At 44.5% G+C, this 18,935-nt stretch overlaps 1 protein-coding gene across 2 annotated transcripts in view; it reads left to right on the top strand.

Moving 5' to 3' along the window:
- Window positions 1-18,935, top strand: part of RAPGEFL1 (Rap guanine nucleotide exchange factor like 1) — a 94,850-nt gene that overhangs the window by 64,308 nt on the left and 11,607 nt on the right. For both annotated transcript variants that reach the window (XM_069751628.1, XM_069751626.1), the window contains 3 exons: window positions 12,265-12,443; window positions 13,289-13,379; window positions 18,556-18,606. In XM_069751628.1, the coding sequence (XP_069607729.1) occupies window positions 12,265-12,443; window positions 13,289-13,379; window positions 18,556-18,606 (321 nt within the window). The remainder of the gene's footprint in view (window positions 1-12,264; window positions 12,444-13,288; window positions 13,380-18,555; window positions 18,607-18,935) is intronic.

Genomic DNA, 18,935 nt, shown 5'->3' with positions numbered 1-18,935 from the left:
TGAACAGGCTGTGTTTCTACTGTGGTGATTCCACTCATGCTATTTCTAATTGTCCTAAGCGCACTAGGCGGTTCGATAGCTCTGCCGTCATTGGTACTGTACAGTCCAAATTCCTTCTGTCCATTACCTTGATATGCTCTTTGTCATCGTATTCTGTCATGGCGTTTGTGGATTCAGGCGCTGCCCTGAATCTGATGGATTTGGATTATTCTAAACGTTGTGGATTTTTCTTGGAGCCTTTGCGGTGTCCTATTCCGTTGAGAGGAATTGATGCTACACCTTTGGCCAAGAATAAGCCTCAGTACTGGGCCCAGCTGACCATGTGCATGGCTCCTGCACATCAGGAAGTTATTCGCTTTCTGGTACTGCATAATCTGCATGATGTGGTCGTGTTGGGGTTGCCATGGCTACAAACCCATAATCCAGTATTAGATTGGAACTCTATGTCGGTAACCAGCTGGGGTTGTCAGGGAGTACATGGTGATGTTCCATTTTTGTCTATTTCGTCATCCATTCCTTCTGACATCCCAGAGTTCTTGTCTGACTTTCAGGATGTATTTGAAGAGCCCAAGTCTGATGCCCTACCTCCGCATAGGAATTGTGATTGTGCTATCAATTTGATTCCTGGTAGTAAATTCCCTAAGGGTCGTTTATTTAATTTGTCCGTGCCTGAACACACCGCTATGCGCAGTTATGTGAAAGAATCCCTGGAGAAGGGACATATTCGCCCATCGTCATCACCATTGGGAGCAGGGTTCTTTTTTGTAGCCAAAAAGGATGGTTCGCTAAGACCGTGTATTGATTACCGCCTTCTTAATAAGATCACTGTTAAGTTTCAGTATCCCTTGCCATTGATATCTGACTTGTTTGCTCGGATTAAGGGGGCTAGTTGGTTTACTAAGATTGATCTTCGTGGTGCGTATAATCTGGTGAGAATCAGGCAGGGAGATGAATGGAAAACGGCATTTAATACGCCCGAGGGTCATTTTGAGTATCTGGTGATGCCGTTCGGACTTGCCAATGCTCCATCTGTTTTTCAGTCTTTTATGCATGACATTTTCCGTGAGTATCTGGATAAATTCCTGATTGTTTACTTGGATGACATTTTGATCTTCTCTGATGATTGGGAGTCTCATGTGAAGCAAGTCAGAATGGTTTTCCAGGTACTGCGTGCTAATTCCTTGTTCGTGAAGGGATCAAAGTGTCTCTTCGGTGTGCAGAAAGTTTCATTTTTGGGGTTCATCTTTTCCCCTTCTACTATCGAGATGGATCCGGTTAAGGTCCAAGCCATCCAGGATTGGACTCAGCCGACATCTCTGAAAAGTCTGCAAAAGTTCCTGGGCTTTGCTAATTTTTATCGTCGCTTCATCTGTAATTTTTCTAGCATTGCCAGACCATTGACCGATTTGACCAAGAAGGGTGCTGATTTGGTTAATTGGTCTTCTGCTGCCGTGGAAGCTTTTCAGGAGTTGAAGCGTCGTTTTTGCTGTGCCCCTGTGTTGTGTCAACCAGATGTTTCTCTTCCGTTCCAGGTCGAGGTTGATGCTTCTGAGATTGGAGCAGGGGCGGTTTTGCCACAGAGAGGTTCTGGTTGCTCAGTGTTGAAACCATGTGCTTTCTTTTCCAGGAAATTTTCTGCTGCTGAGCGTAATTATGATGTGGGCAACCGAGAGTTGCTGGCCATGAAGTGGGCATTCGAGGAGTGGCGTCATTGGCTTGAGGGAGCTAAGCATCGCGTGGTGGTATTGACTGATCATAAGAATCTTACTTATCTCGAGTCTGCCAAGCGCTTGAATCCTAGACAGGCCCGTTGGTCGTTATTTTTTGCTCGTTTTGATTTTGTGATTTCGTACCTTCCGGGCTCTAAAAATGTGAAGGCGGATGCTCTGTCTAGGAGTTTTGTGCCCGACTCTCCGGGGTTATCTGAGCCGGCGAGTATCCTCAAGGAAGGAGTCATTGTGTCTGCCATCTCTCCTGATTTGCGGAGAGTGTTGCAGAAATTTCAGGCTAATAAACCTGATCGTTGTCCGGCCGAGAAACTGTTCGTCCCTGATAGGTGGACTAGTAAAGTTATCTCTGAACTTCATTGTTCGGTGCTGGCTGGTCATCCATGAATCTTTGGTACCAGAGAGTTAGTGGCTAGATCCTTCTGGTGGCCATCTCTGTCACGGGATGTGCGTGCTTTTGTGCAGTCCTGTGGGATTTGTGCTAGGGCTAAGCCCTGCTGTTCACGTGCCAGTGGGTTGCTTTTGCCCTTGCCGGTCCCGAAGAGGCCTTGGACACATATTTCGATGGATTTCATTTCTGACCTTCCCGTTTCTCAAAAGATGTCGGTCATTTGGGTGGTCTGTGATCGCTTTTCTAAAATGGTCCATCTGGTGCCCTTGGTTAAATTGCCTTCCTCCTCTGATTTGGTGCCTTTGTTCTTCCAGCATGTGGTTCATTTGCATGGCATTCCTGAGAATATTGTTTCTGACAGAGGTTCCCAGTTTGTCTCGAGGTTCTGGCGAGCCTTTTGTGGTAGGATGGGCATTGACCTATCTTTTTCCTCGGCCTTCCATCCTCAGACTAATGGCCAGACCGAACGAACCAATCAGACCTTGGAAACATATCTGAGATGTTTTGTTTCTGCTGACCAGGATGATTGGGTGTCATTTTTGCCGTTGGCTGAGTTCGCCCTTAATAATCGGGCCAGCTCGGCTACCTTGGTCTCTCCATTTTTCTGCAATTCTGGGTTCCATCCTCGTTTCTCTTCAGGACAGGTTGAGTCTTCGGACTGTCCTGGTGTGGATTCTGTGGTGGACAGGTTGCAGCAGATCTGGACTCAGGTAGTGGACAATTTGACCTTGTCCCAGGAGAAGGCTCAGCTTTTCGCTAATCGTAGACGCCGTGTGGGTCCCCGACTTCGTGTTGGGGATCTGGTTTGGTTATCTTCTCGTCATATTCCGATGAAGGTTTCCTCTCCTAAATTTAAACCTCGTTTTATTGGTCCGTATTGGATTTCTGAGATTCTCAATCCGGTGTCTTTTCGTCTGACCCTCCCAGACTCCTTTTCCATACATAATGTATTCCATAGGTCGTTGTTGAGAAGATACGTGGCACCTATGTTTCCATCTGTGGAGCCTCCTGCCCCTGTTTTGGTGGAGGGGGAATTGGAGTATATTGTGGAGAAAATTTTGGATTCTCGTGTCTCTAGACGGAAACTCCAGTATCTGGTCAAATGGAAGGGTTATGCTCAGGAGGATAATTCCTGGGTTTTTGCCTCTGATGTCCATGCCCCAGATCTTGTTCGTGCCTTTCATGTGGCTCATCCTGGTCGGCCTGGGGGTTCTGGTGAGGGTTCAGTGACCCCTCCTCAAGGGGGGGGTACTGTTGTGAATTCTGTGGCTGAATTCACTCCTGTGGTCACAAGTGGTATTGCAGCCTCTGGGCTTCCTCCCTCAGGTGTTTTGGTGAGCTCGTTGGCTGCCTTGCTATTTAACTCCACCTGAGTCTGTCTTCCTTGCTCCTTGTCAATTTTCCAGTGTTGGATCTGAGCTACTGCATCTTTCCTGTGTCCTGCTGCTCTGCTAGATAAGTGTTACTTTGTTTTTGTTTCCGTTTTTTCTGTCCAGCTGTGCTATTCTCTTTTGCTGGAAGCTCTGAGACGCAAAGGGTGCACCGCCGTGCCGTTAGTTCGGCACGGTGGGTCTTTTTGCCCCCCTTTGCGTGGTTCTGCTTTAGGGTTTTTTGTAGACTGCATAGTTCTCTTTGCTATCCTCGCTCTGTCTAGAATATCGGACCTCACTTTGCTGAATCTATTTCATTCCTACGTTTTGTCTTTTCATCTTGCTAACAGTCATTATATGTGGGGGGCTGCCTATTCCTTTGGGGTATTTCTCTGAGGCAAGTCAGGCTTGTATTTCTATCTTCAGGCTAGTCAGCTCCTCAGGCAGTGCCGAGTTGCATAGGTAGTGTTAGGCGCAATCCACTGCTGCTTTTAGTTGTGTGAGGATAGGTTCAGGTATTGCAGTCTGCAGAGATTCCACGTCTCAGAGCTTGTTCTATTGTTTTTGGGTTATTGCCATATCACTGTATGTGCGCTGATTACTGCACACTGTGTTGCCTGATAGCACAGCATAACAGCCAGCCACAGTATCCTCCCATCCATTGCCAGCCACAGTGTCCTCTCGTCCAATGCCAGCCACAGTGTCCTCTCGTCCAATGCCAGCCACAGTGTCCTCCCGTTCAATGCCAGCCACAGTGTCCTCCCGTTCAATGCCAGCCACAGTGTCCTCTCATCCATTGCCAGCCACAGTGTCCTCCCTTTCAATGCCAGCCACAGTGTCGTCCCGTCCATTGCCAGGCACAGTGTCCTTCCGTTCAATGCCAGCCACAGTGTCCTCTCATCCATTGCCAGCCACAGTGTCCTCCCTTTCAATGCCAGCCACAGTGTCCTCCCGTCCATTGCTAGCCACAGTGTCCTTTCGTCCATTGCAAGCCAGTGTTCTCCCATCCGATGCCAGCCACAGTGTCCCCCCATCCATTGCCAGTCACAGTGTCCTCCCGTTCAATGCCAGCCACAGTGTCCTCCCATCCATTGCCAGCCAGTGTCCTCCCATCCATTGCCAGCCACAGTGTCATCTCGTCCATTGCCAGCCACAGTGTCCTCCTGTTCAATGCCAGCCACAGTGTCCTCTCGTCCATTGCCAGCCACAGCTTCCTCTCGTCCAATGCCAGCCACAGTGTCCTCTCGTCCAATGCCAGCCACAGTGTCCTCCCGTTCAATGCCAGTCACAGAGTCCACCCGTCCATTGCCAGCCACAGTTTCCTCCCGTCCATTGCCAGCCACAGTGTCCTCCCGTTCAATGCCAGCCACAGTGTCCTCCCGTCCATTGCCAGCCAGAGTGTCCTCCCGTTCAATGCCAGCCACAGTGTCCTCCCGTCCATTGCCAGCCACAGTGTCCTCCCGTCCATTGCCAGCCACAGTGTCCTCCCATCCATTGCCAGCCACAGTGTCCTCCCGTTCAATGCCAGCCACAGTGTCCTTCCGTCCATTGCCAGCCAGTGTCCTACCGTCCATTGCCAGCCACAGTGTCCTCTCGTCCATTGCCGGCCACAGTGTTCTCCCGTCCAATACCAGCCAGAGTGTCCTCCCGTCCTTTGCAAGCCAATGTCCTCCTGTCCGATGCCAGCCACAGTGTCCTCTCGTCCGATGCCAGCTACAGTGTCCTCCCATCCAATGCCAGCCAGTGTCCTCCCGTCCGATTCCAGCCACAGTGTCCTCCCGTTCAATGCCAGCCACAGTATCCTCCCATCCATTGCCAGCCACAGTGTCCTCTCGTCCAATGCCAGCCACAGTGTCCTCTCGTCCAATGCCAGCCACAGTGTCCTCCCGTTCAATGCCAGCCACAGTGTCCTCCCGTTCAATGCCAGCCACAGTGTCCTCTCATCCATTGCCAGCCACAGTGTCTTCCCTTTCAATGCCAGCCACAGTGTCGTCCCGTCCATTGCCAGGCACAGTGTCCTCCCGTTCAATGCCAGCCACAGTGTCTTCTCATCCATTGCCAGCCACAGTGTCCTCCCTTTCAATGCCAGCCACAGTGTCCTCCCGTCCATTGCTAGCCACAGTGTCCTTTCGTCCATTGCCGGCCACAGTGTTCTCCCGTCCAATACCAGCCAGAGTGTCCACACGTCCTTTGCAAGCCAATGTCCTCCTGTCCGATGCCAGCCACAGTGTCCTCTCGTCCGATGCCAGCCACAGTGTCCTCCCATCCAATGCCAGCCAGTGTCCTCCCGTCCGATTCCAGCCACAGTGTCCTCCCGTCCGATGCCAGCCACAGTGTCCTCATATCCGATGCCAGCCACAGTGTCATCCCATCCAATGCAAGCCACATTGCCCCCCCGTACAATGCCAGCCACACTTCAAGTCCCAGTATACTATGCAGAATCATTCTTGTGTCCCAGAACAATATGCTACTTAGGTAGCCAACTTTTTCCAATATTATCAGCTTGGTCACATTCAGTAGTTTGGGAAAGACGGGTGTCAACCACGGTGGGATCAGTAAAAGCAGCCACATTGGATATCCCATGACTTATCCTGAATACAAGATATATCTATAACAACAATATAATAAAAGTGTTAACAACCTTACAAAACAGGACGACCCAAGTATCTATATTTACCGGTGTGATCGTCTCCTGTCTGTATTCTCTCGTTATCCTGGACTATTAATAAAAGCTTCCTGTCTCTCCAGGTCTCACACTTTGATAATATATTAGAGTAAGGAGATTATAGAGATGGAATAAGAACAGGCGCAGACATGTATGAAATGTAATCAGCCTGGGTGTAATGTGTGCAGAGTGTCTCCTCTCTGTTTTTGTGCAGTGAGAACGTGTAAATGCCCTGATAATGCCACGACAGGGGGTTCACACGCATTGTTTGCATGGAAATGGAAGATATCTTGCAAACACTGCAAAACAGCAAAGATGGGACATGTCCGCATGCAGCATTTAGCTTCCTTTATTAAATAAGCTTGGCCGTGTGGTTATTGAGTCTTTATAGCCTCAAGGACGATGGGTTATTGATGGAAGGGTCACCTGGCACGTTGATTGATGAAGAAGCCAATATTCATGCACATTCGCTGCCGCGACCGCACAAAGTTCTGATCATGAAACCCTTCTCCATTCTTCATGGAATTACATTGTGTACATACTGGCTACATGCAGATGATGTGCATGTGCCTCGCCCGTTTAAAGACTATTCTATATTAAAATAACAAAAAAAATGTTTAAATAAACTAAAGGGCTGTCAGTCATATACAGAATATCACATGCATGCACACTGTAGGACACCTTGTGGATGGGAGATAAACTTTGATTAATGCTGTAGTACACATGGGACTAAAGGGGGTTAATCGGCCATGACAGGTTGATTATGAGCAGCAGAGAAGTTGGGAGAGACTGCTGCTCACCATATCTCCACCCCTGGGTGTGGTTCACTTTGTAAAATGAGACCTGTTTGTTTATCTCACATGTCTGTGTGGAGGTGTGCAGATCTCCTGGGTTGAGTGCCTTTGCTAAAGGAATAAAGGTACCTTCACACACAATGATTTAGTTAACGATACCGTTGCAACGTCACGCTTTTTGTGACGTAGCAACAATCCCGCTAACGATCTCGTTATGTGTGACAGCGACCAATGATCAGGCCCCTGCTGGGAGATCGTTGGTCGCTGGGAATGATCAGGACCTTTTTTTTGGTCGCTGATCACCCGCTGTCATCGCTGGATCGGCGTGTGTGACGCCGATCCAGCGATGTGTTCACTTGTAACCAGGGTAAATATCGGGTTACTAAGCGCAGGGCCGCGCTTAGTAACCCGATATTTACCCTGGTTACCATTGTAAAAGTAAAAAAAAAAAAAAAACAGTACATACTCACATTCCGATGTCTGTCACGTCCCCTGCCGTCAGCTTCCCTGCACTGACTGTCAGCGTCAGCCATAAAGCAGAGCACAGCGGTGACGTCACCGCTGTGCTCTGCTTTACGGCCGGCGCTGACACAGTCAGTGCGGGAAGCTGACGACGGGGGACGTGACAGACGTCGGAATGTGAGTATGTACTGTTTTTTTTTTTTTTTTACTTTTACAATGGTAACCAGGGTAAATATCGGGTTACTAAGCGCGGCCCTGTGCTTAGTAACCCGATGTTTACCCTGGTTACCCGGGGACTTCGGCATCGTAGAAGACAGTTTCAACGATGCCGAAGTCTTTCCCCTGATCATTGGTCGCTGGAGAGAGCTGTCTGTGTGACAGCTCCCCAGCGACCACACAACGACTTACCAACGGTCACGGCCAGGTTTTATCGCTGGTCGTGATCGTTGGTAAGTCGTTTAGTGTAACGGTACCTTAAGAAGCTGGACTCTAACCACTACTTTATGTTTCACTTTGTGGCTGATAAAGGCTATATTTATGTTTTCCTGTGATATGGTTTATGAGGACTTTAAATAGAAACGGTTCTTGTGATACCTGAGATCGCTCCCAAGTGAGTATCATTGTTTCAACACATATAGCAATACAATGGTCCGAGTGCGATATGATGTTTTGTCAGGTCGTACTCGAACTGAAAATATGATGATCTGCACCTCCTGTCCTAAAGTCCAGAACTTAAAAGAGATAAAGATTGTGATTATGCACACATATGCAAAAGGTTCTCAGAGCAGTCCTTAAATCGCTCCTTAGGGGGCAGTCTCATGAGAAAGTGTAATACTGTGATGGAAAGTTGTAACCTTCACATTGCCGTGGTGAAATGTGTTATCGCAGGTAAACCTTCCTTTCACACATTTTGGCAATAAATCCACAATAGACTGCAGTGTTGTAATAGATCAAATATGTGTGGAGGCGGCACTGCTGTCAGGGTGTGGGAACCTTGTACTTGTGAGTGGTGGCTGCACATGGGTTGTAACCTAGTAGTAGTACAGAGCTCTATTCTGGTGCCCACAAAAATGTATGGGGCCCCGTAACTCTCTATGACTGATATCATCCAAAGGCATACAGAGGTGACATGCTCCATCGGATCCTGTACAGTAAAGCATTGTAAAGGAGAACAATTCTGTAATGTGGTGCCGCATGGGGGACTATACTGTGGCTGCAGGTGCCACATGGGGGACTACAGTGGGGAAAAAAAGTATTTAGTCAGCGACCAATTGTGCAAGTTCTCCCACTTAAAAAGATGAGAGAGGCCTGTAATTAACATCATAGGTAGACCACAACTATGAGAGTCAAAATAAGAAAACAAATCCAGAAAATCACCTTGTCTGATTTGGCAAGACGTATTTTGCAAATTATGGTGGAAAGTAAGTATTTTGTCATTAACAAAAGTTCATCTCAATATTTTGTTATATATCCATTTTTGGCATTGTCAGAGGTCAAACATTTTCTGTAAGTCTTCACAAGGTTGGCACACGCTGTTGATGGTATGTTGGCCCATTTCTCCATGCAGATCTCTTCTAGAGCAGTGATGTTTTGGGCCTGTCGTTGGGCAACACAGACTTTCAACTTCTTCCTAAGTTTTTCTATGGGGTTGAGATCTGAAGACTGGGTATGCCACTCCATGACCTTCATATGCTTCTTACAAAGCCACTCCTTCGTTGCCTCGGCGGTGTGCTTGGGATCATTATCATGCTAAAAGACCCATCCACATTTCATTTTCAATGCCATTGCTTGTGGAAGGAGGTTTGCACTCAAAATCTCACAATACAAGGCTCCATTCATTCTTTCATGTACATGGATCAGTTGTCCTGGTCCCTTTGCAATGAAACAGCCCCAAAGCATGATGTTGCCACCTCCCATGCTTCACAGTAGGTATGGTGTTCTTTGGATGCAATTCAACATTCTGTCTCCTCCAAACATGATGAGTTTGTTTCTACCAAACAGTTCTACTTTGGTTTCATCAGACCATATGACATATTCCCAATAATCCAAATGCTCTCTAGCAAACTTCAGAAGAGCCTGGACATGTACTAGCTTAAACAGGAGGACACGTCTCGCACTGCAGGATCTGAGTCCCTGGTGGTGTAGTGTGTTACTGATGGTAGCCTTTGTTACGGTGGTCCCAGCTCTATGAAGGTCATTTACTAGGTCCCTCCGTGTTCTTCTGGGATTTTTGCTCACTGCTCTTGTGATCATTTTAACGCCACGGGGTGAGATCCTGCGTGCAGCTCCAGATCGACGGAGATTATCAGTGGTCTTGTATGTCTTCCATTTTGTTATTATTGCTCCCACAGTTAATTTCATCACACCAAGCTGCTTGCCTATTGCCGATTCAGTCTTCCCAACCTGGGGCAGGGCTACAATTTTGTTTCTGGTGTCCTTCGACAGCTCTTTGGTCTTCACCATAGTGGAGTTTGGAGTGGGACTGTTTGAGGTTTGGTGACAGGTGTCTTTTATACTGATAACAAGTTCAAACAGGTGCCATTACTACAGGTAATGAGTGGAGGACAGAGGAGCCTCTTAAAGAAGAAGTTACAGGTCTGTGAGAGCCATAAATCTTGCATGGTTTTAGGTGACCGAATACTTATTTTCCACCATAATTTGCAACATAAATCTTATCCAGAAAATCACCTTCTCTGATTTGGTTTGTTTTCTCATTTTGACTCTCATAGTTGTGACCTACCTATGATGTCAATTACAGGCCTCTCTTATCTTTTTAATTGGAAGAACTTGCACAATTGGTGGCTGACTAAATACTTATTTCCCCACTGTATATTGTGTTTGCAGGTGCCGCATGGAGGACTATATTGCAGTTGCAGGTGCTGCATGGGGGACTATATTGCAGTTGCAGGTGCCACATGGGGGACTATATTGTAGGTGCAGCATGGGGAACTATATTGCAGTTGCAGGTGCTGCATGGGGGACTATATTGTGTTTGCAGGTGCCACATGGAGGACTATATTGCAGTTGCAGGTACCACAAGGGGGACTATATTGCAGCTGTAGGTGCCTCATGGGGGACTATATTGTGTTTACAGGTGCCGCATGGAGGTCTATATTGCAGTTGCAGGTACCACAAGGGGGAATATATTGCAGCTGTAGGTGCCTCATGGGGGACTATATTGTGTTTACAGGTGCCACATGGAGGACTATATTGCAGTTGCAGGTACCACAAGGGGGAATATATTGCAGCTGCAGGTGCCTCATGGGGGACTATATTGTGTTTACAGGTGCCGCATGGGGTACTATATTGCAGTTGCAAGGATGTAATGAGCCTCCATACAGCCTCCATTCATGGTTCTACTATCAGAATTACATGTCTTCCAACAGAACCACTGGCAATGTTAAGTCTACAAAGCCTTGCACAAGGTCCAGTTTTACAATTAGTGTTCCTTTATATCTGCCTAAACTTTAAAGGGGTTGTCCATCTTGGATCATATTCTTTACATATTAGGGCATATAGATGTCATAGAAGAGGGGCATCTGCTTGGCATCCATTTAGTGAAACCTTGCTCTGGGGGACTTAATGCCACTATGTATTACTCAGTCACCCATTCAATGGAATAAGCATCATGTATAATTACATTTTACCTCTAGGGGCTGCACAGAGTTTCCCCAGTAATGGCTTGGGGGAGGAGAAGCTAAACTTTTCAAGATCAAATAAGATAGATCACATTTTAAGGGGAAAAAAACAGTATATAAATATTGTTGAATATGTCACCGATTTGAAGAAATATTCCTGAGATCCACATCTATGTCAAGAACTGGATGCCAGAAATGGAACAGTGGGTGTTCATGGACGGCTCCCTATTTGCTTTTATGGGCATTCTAACAATAGCTGAGCCGTCTTATACATTCGTGGCATATCCCGTAGATACGTTATAAATTTCAGAGACGGCAATAAGATTTGTGTTTTTCTTTGCAATTTTGCTGATGAAGATGTACTAGGGCATAAGAGTAACTAAGTTATCTCGTTTTCTTACCCAAATTTTCTTTTTTTTACATCTTTGGTTACTTAAGAATTTTAGAAAACAACAAGCATTACAGAAAATGATCTGTGACCTATAATTTGTGGTTTATCACTGCACGTAAGTCTGAATTCCTGGATGATTCTGGGAGGGGGCAACAGCAACTCGGTGGGTTAGAAAATGATTTAATCAAACACCATATTGTGTCACAGTGGGGGACTCTGTGGTTATTTCACTTTATTGCAAATTAAAAACAAAAAAACATCAATTTCTGAACAGTCACCGGTATAAGCTGAAAAAGATCCTTCGGGTGATATTGCCCATTTCAGCCAAAGCCATATGCCCAACAGCCACCATACTAGGTTATGTTTATGGTTCTCGCGGCCTCAATGATGCTCGCTATTATGTTTTCAAAACAAAATTCCACTTCTCATTAACATCTCACCAGCAGTACCTCATATTGTATCAATGCTAATGTTTGCTTTCTTCTCTATTCATAACTAAGGCTAAACTCAGACTTCTTATGAGAGAGCTAAACTGTAGAAGGTCACTCAACTTCCCCAAATTCATGTTAACACAGTAAAAAATAGTGGACATATGGAGTATAAATGCAGGATCAGACTACACAGGACTTGTTTGTAGTCTGTTACCATGGAGAAACATAGAACTGCATAGGAAACAAAACAACATTTGTAATCAATACATGTTGCTAATTTTCACCATTTTCTGTATTTTACAAGCATTGGCTTTGTAAGAACATTTGTGACAACAGAGTAGATATAATTTAGGTAGCAGAAGACTTAACCAGTGAATGATCTTGTGTCTTTTCAGCTGGAGTTTGTAGACTATGTGTTCCATGTGGAGCGGGGACGCAGGGAGACAGCAAATCTGGAGCTACTCCTGCAAAGGTGTAGTGAGGTACAACACTGGGTCAGTACCCAGACCCTGCTCTGTGAGGCACCAGCGAGACGCACTCAGCTCCTCAAGAAGTTCATCAAAACAGCAGCAATGTTAGTATATTGCCCTTTGTCTCTCTCAATGATCACACTCTTTTATTACCTAAATATCACCTGCTTTAATATACTAATAATTTTGCATATTCTTTCTCTGTTTTTCGTCTCTCTCAATCGCTGCTCTAGCTCTCTTCCTCTCTCTTTCTATCTCACCCCCTCTCTCCCTTCTCGCTCTCCCTCTTTTCCTCTCTCCTTCTGTTTCTCTTTCACACTCCTCCCTATCCGTCCCTCTATCTCTCTTTTCTCTCCCATCTCTGTCCCTTTTTCTCTTCCTCTCTCGCTCAACTCTCTTCTCTCTCTTGCTATTCCTGTTTCCCACACCCCTTTTTCTTTTTCTCCCATGCCCGATTTCTTTCCCTCACTATCTCTCTTGCTTCTCTCCCTCTCTTTCTATATCCCTCCCTCTCTCTCTTTTCCGCTCACCCACTTTCTCCCTCCCTCTCCTCTATTCCTCTGTATCTCTCACTTGCTGTCTTTTCTTTCTTCCTCTCTCTCTGACTCTCTCCCTCCGACTCTCTCTTCCTCTTTCTATTTCTCTCCCCCTCTTCTCTCTCTCCCTATTCTTAACGCTCTGTCTACTTCCCCCTTCTCTAGTTCTTCTCTCCCTCACTCTTGCCTCTCTCCCTTGCCATCTCCCTCTATGGAAGTTCTATCCATTATATGTGTAAATAGTAGGATATAGCTGTCAATAAATTACACAATTAGGTGGTGCCTTGAGTTTCTAAACCTTCTACCATTTTGTCTTCTTACTTCCATATTTCAGTAAATGCTATATATCTTTATACTCTTTCTTTTCTAGCCTCAACTGTTCATTATTTATCTCTATCCTGGTCTCTCCACAGTTGTAAACAGAACCAGGACCTCCTATCGTTTTTTGCTATTGTAATGGGTTTGGACAATGGTGCTGTGAGCCGCCTACGTGTTACCTGGGAGGTAAGAAGAAATTTGTAGCCTTCTCACTCAACAGACTCTAAAAATACAAATCATAGGACAGGTACTGATATCCAACCAAAAATAGGGCAAAATCTAAACTCCAATATGGCACTTATTCCCTTCTGACCTTTGCACTGTGCCTCAAAAGTAGTTTTCGACCACATATGGGGTATCGGAGTACTCAGGAGAAATTGCACAACAAATTGTATGATTATATACTTCTGTGAAGCACCTGGGTTTTCAAAGTGCTCACCCCATAGCTAGATAAATTCCTTGAAGAGTTTAGTTTTCAAAATGGCGTCACTTGTGGGGGGTGTCCACTGTTTAGGCACATTAATGACTCTCCAAACGTGACGTGGTATCCACTAATGGTTCCAGCCAATTTTGATTTAAAAAAGTCAAACGGTGCTCTTTCCCTTCCAAACTTGGCTGTGAACCCAAATAGTAGTTTTGCCCCACATATAACAGTTGTTGGACTCCATTTTCTCCTGTTACCCTTGTGAAAATTTAAACAATTGTGGCTAAAAGAACATTTTTATGGAAAAAAAATTATTTTTTTTTTTATTTTCACGGCTCAATGTTATAAATGTATGTGCCTTGCACCCAAACAGTACTTTTCTCCCATATATGAGGTATCGGCGTTTCTCCTGTTACCCTTGTGAAAATGAAAAAATTGGGGTCTAAAGTAAAATTTTTGTGAAAAAAAGTTAAATATTAAATGTTTCCTTCCACATTGCTTCAGTTCCTATGAAGCACCTGAAGGGTTAATAAACTTCTTGAATGTGGTTTTGAGCACCTCGAGGGGTGCAATTTTTAGAATGGTGTAAATTTGGAGTATTTTCTGTCATGTAGGCCCCTCAAAGTAACTTCAAATATAACATGGTTCCTAAAAAAAATGGTTTTGTAAATTTTGTTGGAAAATGAAAAATCACTGGTCAACTTTTAAGGCTTCTAACTTCCTAACCAAAAAAATGATGTTTCAAAAATTGTGATGATGTAAAACACACATGTGGGAAATGTTATTTTTTAACTATTTTGTGTGACATAACTCTGGTTTAAGGGCATATCAATTAAAATTTTGAAAATTGCTAAATTTTCCAAATTTTCAATTTTTTCACAAATAAAACTGAAGTCATATTAAACAAATTTTACCACCATTATGAAGTACAATATTTCAAGAAAACATCTCAGAATCAGTGGGATCCATTAAAGCGTTCCAGAGTTATTACATCATAAAGTGACACTAGTCAGAATTGTAAAATTTGGCCTAGTCATAAAGGTGAAAACAGGCTTGGGGGTGAAGGTAACCTGTCATGCTATTAACCTGCTGATATAGGGTTAATCTGCAGGTTGATAGAATTACAAAGTTGTCCGGCTGCCTTACTGAAAACTTGATTCCTTAGAGTAAATTAACTTCAAGGGTAAGTTCACACTGGGCGTTTTTGCTGCGTTTTTTTATGCTAATTTTCAGCTGCTTTTTACAGTACCAGAAATCTCATGCACACACATTGGGTTTTTGTGTTGTCAGTATTTTGTGCTTTGCGCGTTTTTTTTTTTTACATAGGGCATGTTACTTCTTTCAGCTTTTTTCCAGCGTTTTCCACCCATTGACTTGAATGGATGGTGAAAAAATGCTTGCAAATACGCAAGGTTGACTTTTCTTGCAGCGTATTTGCTGTGACGTCACACTCGGCTCTGCTACATATAGATGGCAAGCTGCATGATGCGTCCATGTACCCTGTCATCCAGCAGAGCGGACCCGATCCCCATTCACTTGAATGGGGGGTCTGACAATACAGTGTTTGACCTGCTGTCATATGCATGACAGCGCGGCAAATACCGCTTCTGATTGGCGGGGAAATCCTCCCTGCCTGTCAGAGAGCCGTGGTTCCCACGTTGTCAGAAGACAGTGGGGAGTGCTCAGCTGTGATCGGAGGTGTAAACTCACCTCCAATCACTGGTGTCAGCTGATGGGACTACTGCTCCCATCATCTGACACCTACAGCCACTAAGTACAGTGAGAGCAGGAGCGGCGGATGGGATTTTTCATGCGCTATAAATAAATGCTTTAAAAAAAAAACGGTGTGGGTTCCCCCCTAATTTTGATAACCAGCCAGACAAAACTCACAGCTGGGGGCTGCAACCCCCAGCTGTCAGCTTCAGCAAGGCTAGTTATCAAAAAAGAGGGGTCCTCACACTTTTTTTAAATTATTTAAATACATAATTTAAAAAAAGGCGTGGGGTCTCCCCCATTTTTGACAACCAACCTTGGTAAAGCTCACAGCTGGGGGATGGTATTCTCCGGCTGGCAAGGGGCCATTGATATAGGCCCCCCCAACCTAAAAATATTAGATGCTCCAATTCTGGCGCTTTGCCCGGCTCTTCCCACTTGCCCTGTAGCGGTGGCAAGCGGGGTAATGAGGGGTTAATGTCACCTTGCTATTGTAAGGTGACATTAACCTGGCTTAGTAATGGACAGGCGTCAGTAAGACACCTATCTATTTAACCCTTTAATTACTATAGGATTAGTAATAAACACACACATGCAGACAAAAAGTATTTTAATGAAATAAAACACACAGTTTTGCAATCTTTTTATTGTTCTGCCATTTCAAAGCAAAGCCATCGATCTTCTGTAATAAAAATAACATAAAAAAGCAAAAGTATACTCCCTGATCCGTTGTAGTCCGATATAAAGAGTGTCCCACGCAGAATCTGGGGGAGATAAAGCTTACAACCGGGAGCGCTGCTAATGCGACCACTCCTGGCTGTAAGCAACTGGGGAATGAATGAGCCGGAGCGTTCGCAGGCTCAGTAACGAGTGGTGACGTCACTGAGCCTGCGTTCCATCACTGCCTGACCGGAGGTAACCTCTACACCATGGGAAAATGCTGGAGAAGAGGATACCACAGGTAATGTATCTATTCTAGTCTATTCTATCAATCTATCTATTTTATCTACCAGTCTATCAATCTATCTATTCATCCTATCTATTCTATCAATCTATCTATTCATTCTATTTACGGAAAGTTGTTTTTTTTCTCTGTGTGCACTCAACATTTATTGGCATGCACAAAGAGAAAAAAATGCATTAAAAAAAAGCGCACCAAAAGCGCACCTAAACCTGCGTTTTTGGCGCAACTTCTTTCCTGCCAAGATGATCAGGTTTTGCTGCAGAAAAAAAACGCTATATGTGAACTTACCCTATTTCTCTAAGGAGACGCCGTTTTTTTTAGTCCTAGAGGTGTGGCCTCAGTCACTGATCAGTGAGCGGCAGCTGTAAGTAGGCCCTGGTTCTTTGATTGACAGCTCGCTCTGCAGTGCATCTGTGTGATTATAGCTGTGCCGCAACACCTCTATGACTGAAAGCTGGCGGATCCTGAGAGGACTAAAGTTCATTTTCAGGTTCCGTTCAACCATTCACTCATATGTAACAACTAGACTATATGGGACAAGGATATTGCAAAGTGCTTATTTTATGGCTTTTGTAAACTGATAAATAAGACTACCGTTTAGACAATGGGCACATATTATCATATAGCAACATAGGGGTCTACAAGTAAGAACAGATGAGCCTACAAGTTGTTGGATGTAATTACCCTACTGAATGTAGTTTGGGGTTGCATGGAGAACAAAACAAGCTTCCCTAGTTCAAATTATGGAGGCTAAGTGTAATGCATGCCATTATTTTGGATCTTGTTTATGTACTATTTGTCTACATTGTATGTGTCCCTTGATTGGTTGTTGATTATATCTTTTGATATTTTGTATGTTTTTGCATTAATGTGTCAGAATCTACTTTACAATAAATACTAACCTTGTATACGAAACATGATTCCGTTTCTACAAAGGAGAGCCCAGTTGACCCGGGGATCAATTTATCCTGAGCATTATTAGACTCCTCGCATGTTAATACCCGGCACTGCCGCTGGCACTCGGGAGCAGAGCGAGCGGCTGCATGTATTGCTATGTGGCCGCACGCTCCGCTCCTGAGTGCCGGCAGTAGTGCCGGGTATTAACATACGAGACTCAGCCGTGTTTCTCGCATGTGTAATCCTGGCCTCAGAGAGACTCTTCTGCCCAGTGCTTGAGACACTGCTTCCTTGCATCTGTGCATACGTCTTCACTTGTGTCCTCCTCCTGAGAGTTTATTATGCTTAGTTTTTTTTTAAATTTTGCTAATAGGGGAGAAGAAACCCATTTTCCCCATTAGTAAAGAAAAGTTGTGTAATAAAAAGTAGCAGGAGAAAGTGAAATGTTAAGGAAAGGATGTTTAAAGTTTCTTAAAGTGGTTTCCCGCAACTTTTTCAAACCTTAAAAGAGGGAGGGGATCGTTATAAAATAAAAAAAATACGGTAATTGTTACTTACCACTCTAATCTACTGCTGCTCTTGTGTGCTCCGCCAGGACCAGAAGTGATTATGTCTTGTCCTCTCAGTCACCTGATCACTGAAGCCACCAATTGGCTGCAGAATTAGGTGACTGATGGATGGGCTATCTTTGTCACTGGCATGACATCCTATCCATTGGATACCTGACCCTGCAGCCAATCAGTGGCTTCAGCAGTCAGGTGACTGAATGAATAGAATGTCATCAGATTGGAGGGGGGCTGGTTTGGTAAATAATATTTATTTAGCTTACAACAAAAGAAAGTTGAGAAACCCTTTAGGCTATGTGCACACGTATAATGGTCCACTGCGGATTTTTCCGCAGCGGATTTGATAAATCTGCAGGGCAAAAAACGCTGGGGTTTTGCTGCAGATTTATTGCGGATTTACTGCGGTTTTTCTGCGGTTTTACAACTGCGGTTTTCTATAGGAGCAGCTGTAAAACCGCTGCGGAATCCGCAGAAAGAAGTGACATGCTGCGGAATGTAAACCGCTGCGTTTCCGCGCGTTTTTCTCCGCAGCATGTGCACAGCGTTTTTTGTTTCCCATAGGTTTACATTGTAATGTAAACTCATGGGAAACTGCTGCGGAAACGCTGCGGATCCGCAGCGTTTTCCGCATTGTGCGCACATAGCCTTAAGATTATGGTTTCCACATTGCTAATATGAGGTAGAAATACCACAAGTATCCCAAGATCTGCAAACACAATGTTTTGCCTTTATCACCTGTACAAACCTGAAGGATGTTGTATGATAAATGTCTTAATAAATGAATTCCTTCTTTCCTAGAAATTACCTGGAAAGTTTAAGAATCTCTTTAGAAAGTTTGAAAATTTAACGGTGAGTCCTAGACATGCTTAATAAATTCTCTGGTGAGAAGTCTACTTGATTTTCCAACACAAAATAATTCCTGAAGATTCAATAATAATGTTGAAACTGGAACATGGATAAATAACAATGATGCTCCATTTTGCATTTTACCTATGGAGCTAAACTTTCTCTGATTAATAAAGGATATTACTTAACTAATTTTCATTTAGTTAAAGGAGCTGTCCACCAATGGAGATTTTAAAAAAATATATATATACGGTATATGCATGTAATTGGGGCTAAGATCAATTTTTAAATTGTGTTTCATTAAAAATGTTGCACCATTTGGCTTTCATAGT

Source organism: Ranitomeya imitator, chromosome 2 (genome assembly GCF_032444005.1).
Source record: "Ranitomeya imitator isolate aRanImi1 chromosome 2, aRanImi1.pri, whole genome shotgun sequence".
NCBI lineage: Eukaryota > Metazoa > Chordata > Amphibia > Anura > Dendrobatidae > Ranitomeya > Ranitomeya imitator.
The sequence above is the reverse complement of the archived record's forward strand: the minus strand, read 5'-3'. Positions and strand labels throughout refer to the sequence as shown.